General features: G+C 41.5%; 2 protein-coding genes across 3 annotated transcripts; one reads left to right on the top strand and one right to left on the bottom strand.

The window, feature by feature from the left end:
• Nucleotides 1-2,615: 2,615 nt before the first annotated feature.
• Nucleotides 2,616-10,642, top strand: LOC133919272 (histone-lysine N-methyltransferase ASHR3-like). 2 transcript variants are annotated; one of them, XR_009909909.1, is made up of 12 exons: nucleotides 2,616-3,202; nucleotides 3,968-4,114; nucleotides 4,621-4,782; nucleotides 5,266-5,292; nucleotides 5,985-6,102; nucleotides 6,235-6,334; nucleotides 7,345-7,438; nucleotides 8,150-8,228; nucleotides 9,085-9,256; nucleotides 9,328-9,408; nucleotides 9,734-9,846; nucleotides 10,062-10,202. XR_009909909.1 is itself a non-coding variant. In XM_062363623.1 (11 exons), exons 1-11 carry the CDS (start codon nucleotides 2,753-2,755, stop codon nucleotides 10,420-10,422), a joined length of 1,791 nt encoding a protein of 596 aa, XP_062219607.1. In that variant the 5' UTR covers nucleotides 2,618-2,752; the 3' UTR covers nucleotides 10,423-10,642. The 2 variants fall into 2 exon arrangements, 1 of the variants encoding a protein (XP_062219607.1); XM_062363623.1 differs by lacking the exon at nucleotides 9,734-9,846 and having other exon boundaries at nucleotides 2,618-3,202; nucleotides 10,062-10,642.
• Nucleotides 10,643-11,507: 865 nt separating this feature from the next.
• On the bottom strand, nucleotides 11,508-13,123 carry LOC133919271 (S-adenosylmethionine decarboxylase proenzyme-like). The gene has a single exon (XM_062363622.1). The coding sequence runs from the start codon at nucleotides 12,956-12,958 to the stop codon at nucleotides 11,768-11,770; it is 1,191 nt and encodes a 396-aa protein (XP_062219606.1). The 5' UTR covers nucleotides 12,959-13,123; the 3' UTR covers nucleotides 11,508-11,767.
• Nucleotides 13,124-15,218: the final 2,095 nt, after the last annotated feature.

Raw genomic sequence — 15,218 nt, 5'->3', positions numbered from 1 at the left:
AATGGTAGATATTTCTGAAATACAAATTTGCAAATTGAAGCAGAACAGTTTGTCAATGTCATATTGGCTTAGGCATTACCACAAACACCTTGAGGGTGAACACTGAACTCAAGTTGATGTTCCTGCTGTAGCTGTCGAGACACTCTGAAATTACGAATTCAAGCCTTCAGAACCTACTGCTAAACTGAAGTAAACTGGGGTTGATGAACCACAAGAGATTGAACGAGACACCAGCAGCACAAGCACGTCGGTTATCGGCGTGAATGGAGGAAGGGAGCGCGCGATGGGGAGAAGGATGGCCAGTGAGCATCAGCGCGTCGCAGGGGAGCTCATCGAGGTGCGTGTCGACGTGAAGAGGCCCTGGAGTGGCGGCGGCCGAAAACGGCATACGACGAAGATTTCGATTGGAGCTCGCTCGGCTACGGATCCACCATGGGGAGAGATCAGTGAGCAGCGCAAGAAGGAGAAGGAGCTCAGCCGCCGCCGCCCTCTTGCCACGGCGTGCACTCCCTTCCTCCTCGGGCGAAGGAGAGGGACGGCGGGTGTGAAGGCAGTCGGGTCGGATGCGTCTCTGGTGGAGAGAGGGACAAGCGAAAAAACGGTTCGGTGTTGAGATTGTAACGGTATTGATGGGTAAATATGTTAAAAATTTATGTTTATATTGGTGTGCTTACATTTTATAATATAGGAAAACTGTTTTTCATCGGATTGTGAGATGGCTATAATCTGAAGATTGGATTGTTGTAATCTAGTATTGCAATCTAGCTATTTGTTTTAACTTTAGATTGTGCAATCACAATTTCATAATTATAAGTTGAAATAAATATGTTCTTCATCTTCAGAGTGATTACTCTATTAAATTTTGAGAAATTTAATAAAATTACGTTGCGTCTTTCGTTCTGTTTCACCAAGAATGCGGACTGGATGCTCGCAATAAGAAAGATCTGATTGCACCTCTTGGTTTGCAATTTCGATCACTTCGGTTGGAACTCAAAGACATTTCTTTAACTGTGAGACATTAAACACATTATGAACAGCGGATAGGGACGGAGGCAAGTCCAATTGATAAGCTATCCCTCCACACCGGACAACAATTTGAAATAGTCCACATAACGAGGTGCTAGCTTCTCTCTGACTTGAAAGCGTCGAACTCTTTTGAGTGGGGACACCTTGAGATACACAAAATCTCTAATCTCGAACACAAGTTCTCTCAAAAAACTATCCACATAGCTCCTCTGTCGGAATTGAGCTGTGAGGAGACACTTGCGAATAGTCAGAACATGTTCTTCTACCTCTTTGATCAAATTCGGACCTAGAAAAGATCTTTCGCCGGATTCAAACTAGTTCAACGGTGTTCGACATCTTCGACCATAAAGAGCTTCGAACGATGACATTTCAATGCTTGCTTGATAACTGTTGTTATAGAAGAATTCTACAAATGCCAAGTAAATTTTTCACTTCTTGCCATACATGAGAACACAAGTATGTAACATATCTTCTAATATCTGATTCACTCTCAGGTTGGCCATCGATCTGTTGGTGGTATACGATGCTGTGGAAGAGCTTAATTCCTATTGCCTCATTAAGGCTCCTCCAGAAATGAGAAGTGAATTGAGTATCTCGATCAGAGATAATTTTCTTCGGAATTCCATGGAGGCAAAGAATCCTAGCGAGATACAACTTCGCATATTTCTTGACCGAATACATGGTCTTGACAGGAAGAAAATTAGCGGACTTTATCAATCGGTCCATAATGACCTAAATCGAGTGATAGCCTTTAGAAGTCTTCGGCAATCCGGTAATGAAATACATACTAGTTTCCTCCCATTTTCAAGAGGGAATAGGTAAATGATAGAACGTATCGGCCGGCTTAAGGTGCTCAGCCTTCACTCTTCAGTAGACATCACACTCAGCAATATATCGAGCGATTTCTTACTTCATGCAAGCCCACCAGAATCTAGGCTTGAGGTCTTGGTATATTTTTATGCTCCCAGGATGAAGGATAGCAAGAAATTATGAGTTTCATCCAGAATCTTCTTCTTCAGTTCCGGGACTTTAGGGACTACTAGCCTTTTCTAAAACCACAAAACACCTTCATCGTCTAGGACAAAGCATTTGGTTTACCCCTCCTTAATCTTGTTATGAATCGGGAGGCACAAAACAAACATGTTAAAGTAAACTAATAGTTTCATAAAACTCTCCTTTAAAAGAAATTATTAATTATTTTGTTGATTAATGGGATAAGCAAATTTGAAGCTTCAAATATTTTAAAATTTTTAATTCAATAATGCATTATAACTGTTTTTTTCTTGTATCATCGATAAAAAGTTCTAATTTCTAGAAAAAAATATCAAATGAAAAGTCTCCAATTCTTTTAGAATGTAACCCAAAAATCTTTACAAATAAAGCAATCTTGTTTGAGTTCAATCTTGTTTGGAAATGAATATGCGGAGTACCATTTTTTTCAATTCTTCATGTTAAAGAGTAATCTCGTTAACGAGCAAAAATCACAACTGTTGAGAAATGTCAAAAGCACCAATGATGGATCGGGAGGCACTAAGTGTGAGGAACAGTTAATAAGAAAAATAGAAAATTGGGGAAATTCGTTTCGCGCACAACAAAATGGCCCCCAAATCTCGCAAGACACGGCAGTCCTCTTCTTCCCCGGTTCACGTCTTCAGTCCATTTCAACGTCTCCGACCAACCCAATGCCCTCCAAACCCTAGCCCCTAACCCCTCCCCCCTCGCGGCCATGCCAGATCTGAGCACCGTCTACCTCCCTCCATTCCCCGAACTCTCCGTCGAATCCGCCGGGGACCTCGCCGTCGACCACGCCGGAGATGCCGCCGCCGCCGCCGACGCGGCGCCCGCACCCGCGTCTCCGTCCGCCTCTGTGGGCGGCGCTGGCGGCGGCGGCGCTCCCATTCTTCCAGCGGAATGCCGGTGGAACGGCCGCGTGCGCACCTTCGCCGTGGCCGGCGCGGGCGCGGGCGCGGGCGATGGCGCTGTGGCCGCCTGCCCCGCCGCGCGCCGCGGCAGTGGGAAGAAACCGTCATCCGCTCCGTCACCCACGCCCGCGCGTACGCCGGCGCCGGCTCGGACGCTCGAAGAGCACGTGAGCGAGTGGGCGGTGAGGAAGGCAGCGACCGGCATCCCTGCCCGCCGCTGCGTGCTGCCTTTCCTCACTGGTGCGCCAAAGGCGGTGAGGAATTTTACTCGTGATGCTGTTGTTAGACAAATGTCTGCTTCAGCTTACTTGTGATTCCATTTAACTCGGACTCTATGCTGGATGGGTGGAGTAAATTGGTATTCTGGGATATTAGATTCAATCGAGCAAAATGCCACTCTCGAATGCTTCAGTTGGTAGCGCATTCATGCAGTTAAGGTCAATGCTGAAAATTCTGAAGCATGTTGAGTGCACGCAACCCAAAATGGCACTTATGACTGGAGGGAATAGGAAGAAATGTGATGATATGCACTTTCATATCTTTTGATCTAAACTTTAGATAGAGACTAAGACTGGATTTGTGAATCTATTAATATCCTTTACATTAGTTCAGTGCTAGTTTTTTTTTTGGTTACTACATTTGCTCTCCATTCATCTCGTATGCTCTCAGCACTTCAATGCCAACAAGTAGGTCTGGGATGTCTGCAAAGTTCTTTACTAGTACTCATTTACTGAATACCTGATTGAAGTAGTTGGGGAACATTGTATGTGATATGCTTGGCTAATGGCTATTGTTGGATTAATTTGAGAAGTTTTATTCGGCATGAGCACCGAAATTTGCTTGTTGCTCATTTCACAATGTAGAAGTCTTCATATTTTTATGTACTTCTGTCTATCAGTTAACATTTATATCTGCATCTCATTAATCCTGAAGTAACTAGTCTTATTTATCTCCTTAGGATACAGTTTGAATAAATTTTCATCTGCTTAACATCTCAAACCTTCTTTGTTTGTGGACAGGTCGAATGCCGTTTATGCTCCAAGATTATCTATGCTGGAGAACAACTAAAATGTACGGTTAGTCGTTGTCGAGAGATGTTCCATCTGACTTGTGCGGTGAAAGATACTGCAAACTTCATCGCTGAAAGCTTTAAGTGTCCTCAACATGTAAGTTTCAATTTTATAACATGGTTTGTGTTTCAATGTGTGCCCCTTCACATTGTGGAACATGTAGATTTTACCAAATATATAAGTCAGAGCTTCAAATTGAACATTAGTTGTCAATTTTTTTGACTTCTCTGATTGTCATACTATAGTGTCCCTATTTTATTCTAATATGCTCATCTCTAGCTATTTCTTTTTTCATATCGATGCTTGTTAATATTCAATATACAATGGCAAGATATGATGATCTGAAGACAAGGTATGCATCATTGCAGTGTGCATTATAAATAGAGTAATAGGCAGATCTGCCATAAAAGTGTAGAGATTTGTGTTCAATAAACCTGGGTTTTGTTATTGCAGGCATGAAAATTAGATTAGTAGATACTGTCATTGTTGCCGGTTAAACCTGTATTTTTTTTATAAATGTTTTGTTTCAGTTCTTATCCTTGCGCTGGTTACATTACTTGATCATGAGGCACATCAGTTTAACTTTCTTTATCTCCTATTAGGGCTGTATGGTTTGTAAGCAAAAAATGTTCTTTTGGCGTTGTGGACGTTGTACAGTTGCAGCACATACAAAATGTGCACCATGGCCAGTGATTCACCTAAAAGATGACCAAGGAAGTGCAATTTGCTGGAGGCATCCTTCTGATTGGCTCCTGCAAAATGAGGTCTATCCTTTTTCCCTTAAAATTGGTCACTTCATGTTGTCATATATGAAGAAAATAATAACAGCTTATCCAGTCTAACAAGAGGAAAATTTCTAGTTTGTGACTGTATGACTTGTTTGTGACTTATTTGTAAAATTCAGATCATCTCCCAATAAAAGATTATTTATATTTTCTGCATTTCTTTCCTAATAAAATATTTTCTTCCACAAGGAGCATTTAACTTCTCTGCTGGTTTACTTTCAACCATAAGAAGATATCTTATTGCATGGCTTCGAGCTCACTGCTGACTTCTCCGTTACATTTCAACTAATTTTGTTTCATTTCAAGATTCTTGGATGATTAGTGGTGTGCAAGAATAAGTTACCTTTTTAGTTTATGCTTGGACAACATTATCACTAATTCACAATGCATTCCACACACTCTTTTGTTAATATTTGTAATGGTTGAGGTGGCTGACAGGACTACTTTGTTTGCTGGTGACAGAATGCTGGCCTTACCAACAGCATAGAGGTTAGTGCACAGATGAAATAACTGTACCTTTGCTATCTTTTCTTCTATGCTTGTTTCATGTAAGTTGTGTTTTCTTAGATAATCATTTCCAGAGTTTCTTTAGCAACTTGTCCTCGGACTGATAGTGTTGGGTAGGTTTCAGAATGTTCTTTTGGTGGTGTTTTTAAAATTCTCTTAAAACAAGAAAATGTTATATATTATAATCCTTGCTTTCTAAAGTAAGTGATGCTTTAAAATGTATAGTGCCATTTGTTTGCATTGTTGACCACTAATATGTGTAGAAGTATTAGAATGTCCACACGAAAATGACATTAGTAGATTTGTTGTCGAAAGTAGTTCCAATGCTATTTTTCGTTTCAATCTTTACTTTTACAAAAAGTTATGGTCATGTTGCACCTTGGGACTGAAAAGTCCAAACCACCACATATTTTAGAGTCGATGTTCTATTTTTTAATTGTACTAAGCTAATTTTACAACTGTTTTGACATATGATAATTATGCAACTGTAGCGTGTGAGAAAAACAAAGATTTGGCGAGTAACATGGTTAATTTTCTAAAGCTGTAAAGCCTCAGAGAAAAAAGCCTGTGACACTTCTTACTTGCTCCAATCCCAGTACTATTGTCTCATCAAGATGAAGTGCTTTGCCTGACAAATATTTATTCATGGCTACATTAACATGTTTATTTGATAGGAAGTTTTTTGTCGGCTACCTCTTCCATATGTTAACGAAGACTTCAATATTGATTCAACCATCAGAGATTTTGCCGAGGTTGTTTACAAGCCACCCCCCTATACGCCCATCAGACGCAGTATCCTAAAGCATTACATGTTAAATGAAGATTTCTATGTTTCTGGAGCTATTTAGTGAGATGTGTTTTCTATTTGTCTGCTTTTCATTTCTAAACAACTGCATATTGTTGATATCTCTTAATGAAAAAAAGATGTATATTTAATCAAGAAGAAACGTGCTGGTGTTCGTATGGATACTGGGTGCACAAACTGCAGTGCAGATTCTACTTGCAAAGATGATTGTGAATGCAGGTATTGTTTCTTACTCTGTTGAAACATGCCAAAGACATATGAGTATTTGTGCAAAACTGCAAATGTTTCATTGTGTTCTAAATATATTTCTAGCTAAAGAGAAAGAGAAGGCTTAAGCATGCGTTATCTGATTGTATCAACGCTCGAATGTTACGCTTCATATATTAATTAAAGATATAGTCTATAGTGTTGTCTTTTCCTAAATTGTACTTACATTATTTGTGTATATTGCGCTCAGAGGTTGCAAGAAACTTGCATAAATCCAGATCTGTCACTCAAATAAAATTTGTCACTATATGCTATTGGATGTACCTTGGTTTGAGGGGAATCTTGACATAATAAACTGTTTACATGATGGCACTTGAGAGGACATTCACTTGCATGTGACAAAGTGTTGTTGGGACTCTGCTTAGGTCTTTTTGGAAAACAAAGGAATTTCACTGTAAAAGTGTAGGATTCTCCATTCCATAGGAATGGGTGTGCATTGAGTGTATGGGACACCAGAATGGCCAAAAGAATTTCAGAGGATAGGATTCCTGTCCCTTTTATTTTGGTGGAATTCCACATGAATGTAAACTTCCACTCCAACCTCATTTTCTGTCTTGCTTGCGTAAGACCAAGCAACAAATCCTCTGACCCATCCAAAAACTCACCCCCTCCACTTTTCCATGTTTTCCAGTCCTATGGGTTTTGCTTCGACTCCTATCATATTCCTTTGTTTTCATCCCCTGTGTTCCAAACAGGGCCTAAGTACTTGTTTCAGTAATATACTCATAATTTCATATGGTTTTCCACGTCATGAACCAAGCAATGCAGTGTCATATTTGCTGAACAGTAAAACTGGTACCTGTTCACATTATAGATATTTGCACTTATGCGTGTTACTCATATTTGCTAAATCCGTTTGCTTGTGTGTTTATAAGGTTCTGTATGATGTAGAAATTTAGTATTGAATCCATACATAACACTTTCCTGCAATATGGCTGTTTAAATTTGACTCTGATTATCAGGGGTCTTTCAATGAGTTGTTCCAAGAATTGCCGCTGCTCAGATCTATGTACCAACAAGCCGTTCCGCAAGGATAAGAAAATTAAAATTGTGAAGGTAGCTTTCTTTGTCAATGATGCCCTCACTTGATTTTCTCGGAACTTATGTTACCATTTTGTCCACTCCTTATTTTCCTTTCAGTACACAAGGTGTTGCCAATCTGTTCACTCCTGAGTAGTATTAGAACAAAACAGCTAATTTAAAGGTTATATGGTCTGCAGTGCTATTGTTACCTTAATGTCAGGCTTCTATTCAGTGCGAATTACAAAAGCATATCTAACATATTTTTTTGAACATTGTTTTAAATTTACTCTTAGGGTCTGTTTGGATAGGGGATGTAGACCCAAATCCTTAGGATTGAGTTGAAATCCCCCTCATCCAAACAGTCTCGTAGGTTCTTTACCTTCCTTTAGTGCTGCCAAAGTAAACACTGTACGTTCAAACCCAAATCCCCTCTTGTATTGTTTTTGGATGCAAAACATGTGCCAATGATCGGTTGCTCTGTGAAGTTGACCTGGCATCGTGTAGAATAGAAGTCACCTGGTTGGATGTAAAAAATTCCCTCCATCTCTTTTGCACGCACCGCACATGCATGCATGTATGGTCATACGCACCTCCATGTGGGCCATAGAGATCACCTGTTTTAGTGCTGCAAGGGTGTTTGTTTTTCTGATAGTTAGGTATTAGTTGTTTTGGTATTGTACTTGCTCGAAGATGGCATTAGTTTCCTTCTTTGATTATGATCGCAGCAACATTTCCCCTTTACAGACAAAGCGGTGTGGATGGGGTGCTGTTACATTGGAGCCTTTGGAGAAAGGTGATTTTGTAATCGAGTATGTTGGTGAAGGTAATGTTATTTTGCCATGTTATTACTATATAGTGGAGTCACATGTTGTTTCTGTGCTCAAATCTGCTATATTTCAAATTATATCGATTTAATTTCACCCAATTTTGCTTATATTTTGTGTCTCCAAATAAATTACTCAAACTTCCCATTTATCAGTGCTCGATGCACTCTTAATAGGTTAATAAGTACTAACGCTGAACAGTATTTTGAGGAGAATGATATACTGAAAATATATTAATCTAGTGAAGTTCGTAAAGGTGTTCTAATTGTTATCAAAATCCTTTCTAGTTTTTTAGTAGTTTGCCAATGTAAATCTTGCAAGTTATCTTGTTCATGTTGTAAAATGCTATCAAAGGTTACATGTGGCTATCATAATTGGCATGTTGTTCAATGCATTGGTCCAACTGGAAAGATAGCACTGTTTGATTAAAAAAGATATTTTGATTTGGTCTGATACTTGGAGAATGAAGGGCAAGTTTGAGCCAGTAATCGTAAACCTATAATGTAGCTGCGATTAAGAGCAGGGACACTTGTTCATTGTGTTCATGATGTCGGAGGCCTGGAGATAATTTAGCTGTGATCTGTTGGAGGCCTGGAGATGATGTGTTCAGAACCTACTGTACATTACTGTTCATTGTGTTTCACGAATTTTCTTTTATCACCACCTTTTTTGTCTTTAGTTCAATTTTTCATTGGTGCCGCTGAATGGCAGCACTATATTTGGTCAATTGAGAAATCAGTTCACTGAAATTTGTGTCTTTTCTTCCGAGTCACAAGTTATTTTGTGTAAAGCTGATTGTATTGTATATTGTATCTCATGTATTTTCTGTTCCTCCTATTGTTAAACATTTTTCAGTCATTGATGACGCGACATGTGAACAAAGGCTTTGGGATATAAAACTGCGCGGTGACAAAAACTTCTACATGTGCGAAATCAGCAAAGATTTTACAATAGATGCAACATTTAAAGGAAACGTTTCACGTTTTCTAAACCACAGTTGTGAGCCCAACTGTAAATTAGAAAAATGGTAATATTTTGTTCTTGGCAGAGGAAAAGAAGTACGGCATCATGTCCTGATTGTCTATATGGCTTTACCAGGCAGGTTGACGGTGAGACAAGAGTTGGTGTTTTTGCCTCTCGTTCCATCGAAGTTGGAGAGCACTTAACTTATGACTACAGGTATTTGCTAACAATTATTTTTATTCTTTTTTGCAAACAATTATCTTATTTTATTCTACTTTAAAGAGAACATGCATCCTTACTTGAAGAAGGTAATGTGCACATTCCTGTACATGGAGAGGCAATTGATATCTTGCACCATGAAAGTGCCTCCCTGCAATTAGCTTTGATTGCAAGCATTGCTGGGCCCTATTTTCAGTGATTTGGTTAATGAAATTTTGAATAAAGCCTGTAAACATAGGCCAGGATAGGAGGTTAGACTTTGCTTTAGTGCAAACTGCTTTTCAGCTCTTCTAAAAAGCTGAGACAGACCATTTTTTTGCAGATAAATGTTTGTGGTACGTTTTGGTCTACGCAGCCTTATGCTTCTGAGCTGTTCCTATCATCTAATTAACCAATCACTCTTCACTTTAAGAAAGGGAGAAAAACTTGCAACCGGTAGATATTTTCCATGTTATTCACTGTTAGTTTCCATGTTATTCTGCTGATATTTTGGCTGATTTTTATAAGACCAGGATTATATTCAGAGGACACAATATTTGTATAGGGTCTGAGATATGCTAAGCAAACATCAGCAGAATAATTTACGAAACTGAATTGTGGATGTTTTGTCATATTTGTTGTAGCAACAATAATTTGCTTGGCTTTGGCAGGTTTGTGCATTTTGGGGAGAAGGTCAAATGCCATTGCGAGGCATTAAACTGTCAGGGATACCTGGGCAGCCAAATAAAGAATCCAACTCAAAATGCTCTTGCAACTGCCTCATTGCAAGGCCAGTTGCTAGAATATTTGCCCACACAAGACAGCTCTGCTTCGGCATTGAAACCAATGACTCATTTGTTACCCTGGACCAACTGTATAGAGGTCTCTTTTAACTTGAGAAGCAAAAGGAAAATAAACCGGTTATGCTGGGGGGGCAAGCGGAAGAGAACATCCCTTGTGGTTTCTTCGACTAGCATGCAAACGTCGTTGAGTGAAGCTCCTGCCGTGGATCTCCTGTCACCCTTCCCATAAAACTCCTGCTGAGGCTCGTTCTGTATAATGTATTTGTCATACATTATTATATACATTGATTGGAACCATTCTTTCACATTGCTCATCTATGTTGTAACCTGTAACATTCTTTATTTGATATCATAGGGAATCCGTTCGATTTACAGTTGGTACTTAGCAGAAACCATGTACTCAGATTTTATGATGCAATTAATGTTGAGGTTAGGGTATTATTTATTTATTTGACCTTTCATGTGAGATGATGTTTCCCCTGTCAGGATGCTACAGGCAGCATGGAGCATCTGCTGAGTTCAATCATATTCCAGAGGTCGCCAGTGAGCCTCGTGGAGGCAAGGAAGCGCAAGAAAAACTGTCATCTTGCCTGGCACAATACGTGCCTCACGTCAGAGTTCAAACAAAACAAATAACGAAAACACCCCACGTGCCTCACGTCTCGAAGAGGTCACATTTGGCATACCATTTTCGCGAATCCAATCAACTTTGCCGGACCCGTTGCAACCACGGGGAGTGCCTATCTCAATCGAATCAGATTCGTGTGTGCATGCCCACGTCCCAACCACCACCACCCTGGCGATGGCCAAGTCCAATTCCAAGACGTCAGGTAATACTGACAAAGCCGTCCATATGTTCTCTTCACATTGTAAACAGCCTAAGATCACGTCCAAGAGATTCCCATTGCGAGCGAAAATCTCATCGTGAAAGAATTTTCGTTCACTTTAGTGCTCAACGATTTTCCTTCACGGTTTTCGTTACGAAGGGATTTCAGGTTATTTTTTTCAAGACGTGATTTTCTCTCTTTTCACTTCACAATTCCCCTGGAAAAGAAACTGTTAGAGATGAGAAAAAAATAAAGGGAATAGAAACGAGGAAGGAAATCAGAAAAAGTATGAAATAAAGAGAATATGGTTAGAGATGATCTATAAACTGTCTGCTGGAAACAGGTCCCCAGCACAAACGGACCGATAGAAATAAGCATATTCAGATTAAATATATTTCAGACATGGAAAAAGAAAAAAAGAAATGATAACAAATAAGGACAATGGAGCGCAAATGCCAAGGAATTACTTAAAAAGACTTTATTCAGATTGCCTTCAAACAGAGACTTTATTTAGATTCATACGGGGTTTTTACACAAACCATATCAGTACATCTGCTCATTGTGGCAGACAAAGCTGGCCACCTAGAGCATTTTATTCAAAATAAGCATGTGCTAACACACCGTATGAATAACCAAGGGCAGCAACTCTAAATTATAACAGAAATCTCGGGTCGTCTTCTCTTCAATCTTCAGTACAGCACAACCCTAGCATCAACATTTCATCTTCTTCGCTTCCCTCCCCTAGCATCAACATTTCATCTTCTTCGCTTCCCTCCCATCTGTTTCCTCCACAGCATCCGCTTCCCAGCACAGAAGAGCGTCAGAATTACCATTCTTCGACTCATCCTCCACATCAGAAAAGCTATGAATTACAGATCTTGGTGACCCAATCGCAACTTCCCCAGTAGCAGTGAAGCTCTGATAAATGAGCAAACCACCAGATGGCAGCTCCTGCTCAACCATGTTGTTGCAAGCATAGGCCTCAACATCCAGCTTCTTCCCCCAGGTCTTTGCATTGTCCCTCTCACCAAACATGGTCACTGCAACAGAGAACTCAGACGGGCCGAAGCATCTCAGCACCCTCTTAACCAGGTCACCATAAGCGAAAGAAGCAGGGTTGAAACCCATGACCTCGTAGCTTGCATAGCTGAAGCCGTCCTCAGGGGTCACATGAATGGTCGAGAAAGCAGGGCCATGGATGGCATTCATAGAGTAGCCGCAGGGCTCAAAATCGAAGTCACAAATCTCCATCTCTGGGATTATGTCTGAGATACCAGAGAGCTTGGTCATCTCCATAGCACAGGATGCGTGGCCATCAGCAGAGGTTTTGCAGAAGACAGAAGCTTTCTTCTTGTCCAGCCCAGTCATGCACATCTCAAGAGTAACCACAGGCTTCTCATGGTGCTGGGTGGCATAGTAGATGTGCCACTTCTGCCCGGGCTTAGCAGGATCTCGGATCACATAAGCATTGCCACCCGACTTGAGACCACCAAAGTAGCGGTTCAGGAAGGCAACCTCATCAGCAAAGTTCTTGTGTGGGGAAGGCTGTGCATCAGGGAATATGAATGTCCCACGAGAATACTTAACAGCAGCAAGCGGCAGTGATAGCTCCTCAGCAAGCTCAAGAATCCTCGGAATGGCAAGCAGAAGCTTGGTAGTCCCACATGTCTTGATCACAATCTTGTAAGGGTACACAAACAGGCTCGATTCAGATAAGACATAAGAGTCGAAGTCTTCATTTGATAGCTCAGACACAATGGTGCACCGCGCAAGGTCAAGGACAGAGTCAATCTGGGCACGCGAGAGTGCGCGCAAGCCCATTCCATTGGGATCAGCAAAGACGGACGCCTCAGAGAAGCTGATCTCGAGGCGCTTCTCATATCCCTCAAACCCAATTGCAGAGACTGGGGGAAGGCCAGCACCGTGCAGGACTGCCATTGTTTCAGAGAAAGATGCAACAGATGCCAGAGGGAGGAAGACAGAAAACAGCTTCTTGGGAACTTCTGGTCACCGGAAAACAGCTTGCCAGAGAGATTTACGAAGATCGAAATGAAAATGCAGGTGGATTCTAAGCTAATAGGACAATATCAACGGGAGGGGTTATCAGGATGGCTTCCTCGCGCGCTGCAAGAGATGAAACAATTGACATAGTAAGCACCAAATCATCCATAAGAACTGCAAATATGGAAATAAGGCAGATTGGTTTCGGTGCATACGTTCGAGTAAGCAGCAGAGAACTTCTTGATGCCACCAGCTGGTCGGAGGTCCTCGATGCAGTAGCCGAGGGGAGCTTCGTACATCAGGGAGGAACGACTACTGCTAGACTTCTTCTTGCCACCCTTGGACTCCATTAGCACATCAATTATTCACTGCAGAGGTGAACCGACGAACTGATGAGAAACTGTTTGGGTTATGTAACAGATTGCGGGAGACAATCGTCATCTTTTCAAGAATTTCGTCAGCCATAAATTAGAGGAAGATATCACTAATTTCTTTGAGAACTATTGACTTCCTATTAGACTTAGTTCACAACTTCTCCAAATATTGGGAGTATAGCAAAAAGAAAATTACTAATCACCACGGACGAAACAAATTATTCAAGAAATCTAAAACAGAGACACAATGGGAACCTATAGAGCCAAAATCTATCCCAAGTTTAGGTGCAAATAGATCAGAAAACTACAACATCAAACCCAGATGCCAGAGGGCTATCAAAATTACATCCAGCATGACCCAAGGGATATTCTTGCACCACGAATTCTTGATAGAATTAAATCGACCCTAATAACGCAGCAAAAAAGCATAATCCCCAGTTCTCCCACCATCTATTTCTCCCCCATAAGATACATAATTACCCAACCATCTACGTCCACGGGAGCAGGGTTTCCCCACAGAACCCAGCATCGCCAAAATCCGATCAAACAAATTATCTTTCGATCAGATCGAACAAGAAGAAGAGATGGGGAGAGAGGTCCTTACAATCCCACGAAGGTCTGAACCTCGCAGCAACCAGCGGCCTGGAAATCTGCTCCTAGTCAGACAGGTCCCGATCCGAGGGAGGGCGACGAAGAAATTCCCCCTCTCCGGTAAAGCAGGCTTCTTGGTTCCTAGAGATGGCGAAGGATCGATTCCTAACCAACAAGGCGACGAGGCTGCGATGAGATGGGAAAGCGGAGGCGCCTGGCCGTATATTTATAGCGGCCCCTATTCGATCTGGGTTGCGTGGAGGAGCAGCAACAGCCTCAACGACCACGAGCGCGCACCTCGGGTCCACTGGACTAGTAGGTTGCCCGGGTCCAGTGGACTAGTGGGGTGGGGGGATTCGGCACGGCAGCGTCCAGAGAAACGGTGGACCGCGTTCACGCAGCGTCGTTCCGCTACGTGTCATCGTCGCCTCAAACGACTCTCTGTTGCTGCCACGAGCCCGCGCCGGTGGGCCCTACGGCTAGCCGGGTTGCGCCGCTGGGACGCTGAGCTTGTGCCGCGCCGTTGGACGGCGGCAAACGTGCACGCGCCCGGTGACTGCGGCGGCTAATCGAAAGCCGCTCTGCTATCTTTTTTGATATACTAGGACGATGCGTGACTCTGAGGCGATCAGCACCGAGGAACGAGTCGAGTCACCTCATGCCTGCAATGGCACATACGGAGTCACGAAGTAGGAGCTCTCACTAAGACAATTTTGACTATTTTTCTTTCATTTTTGTTACTTTCTTATTCTTATTTTTTTATTTTTCTCATCTTCAACATAGAATCTTGTCTTGTAGAGAATGCTCTTAGTAATATCTTCGCGAAAAGAACTGTGTAGGAAAACCATTAGAACACTGAGAGGAACGAAAATTCCTTCGCAAAAAGATTCTGATCACGAAAGGAATCCGTTGGACACGGTGTAAAGGGCTATTTGGTAGGTCGTGCCTTCGATTGCCCTGGTTGAGCGCTCTGATCAGCTTTTTGTTGTGCAACACTGTACTGGCAAGCTCCACGGAAAGGCATTCAGTTTCTGCTGGGCTGCCTCTCTGTGCAGCCGGATGTACGTGTATATTTTTATTTAACTCTTAATTTTATTTAAGGATATAAGAGAGATTTAAAAATTCTAAATATTTCTATAAATTAGAGCTCACTAGCAACCTATTTTAATTAGTTTGATAAAAAGACTAAACTAATATTTAATTAAAATTATTAAAAAACCTATTTTTTATAA

The sequence above is a fragment of the Phragmites australis genome, chromosome 5, assembly GCF_958298935.1.
Source record: "Phragmites australis chromosome 5, lpPhrAust1.1, whole genome shotgun sequence".
Lineage (NCBI taxonomy): Eukaryota > Viridiplantae > Streptophyta > Magnoliopsida > Poales > Poaceae > Phragmites > Phragmites australis.
The sequence above is the reverse complement of the archived record's forward strand: the minus strand, read 5'-3'. Positions and strand labels throughout refer to the sequence as shown.

Bases quoted from the DNA above. Each gene is read 5' to 3' on its own strand.
- LOC133919272 (XM_062363623.1), top strand. From the start codon at position 2,753: ATGCCAGATCTGAGCACCGTCTACCTCCCTCCATTCCCCGAACTCTCC. The intron at 6,335-7,344 runs GTATTGTTTCTT...TCTGATTATCAG, and splicing joins AAAGATGATTGTGAATGCAG to GGGTCTTTCAATGAGTTGTT. The intron at 9,409-10,061 runs GTATTTGCTAAC...TGGCTTTGGCAG, and splicing joins CACTTAACTTATGACTACAG to GTTTGTGCATTTTGGGGAGA.
- LOC133919271 (XM_062363622.1), bottom strand. From the start codon at position 12,958: ATGGCAGTCCTGCACGGTGCTGGCCTTCCCCCAGTCTCTGCAATTGGG.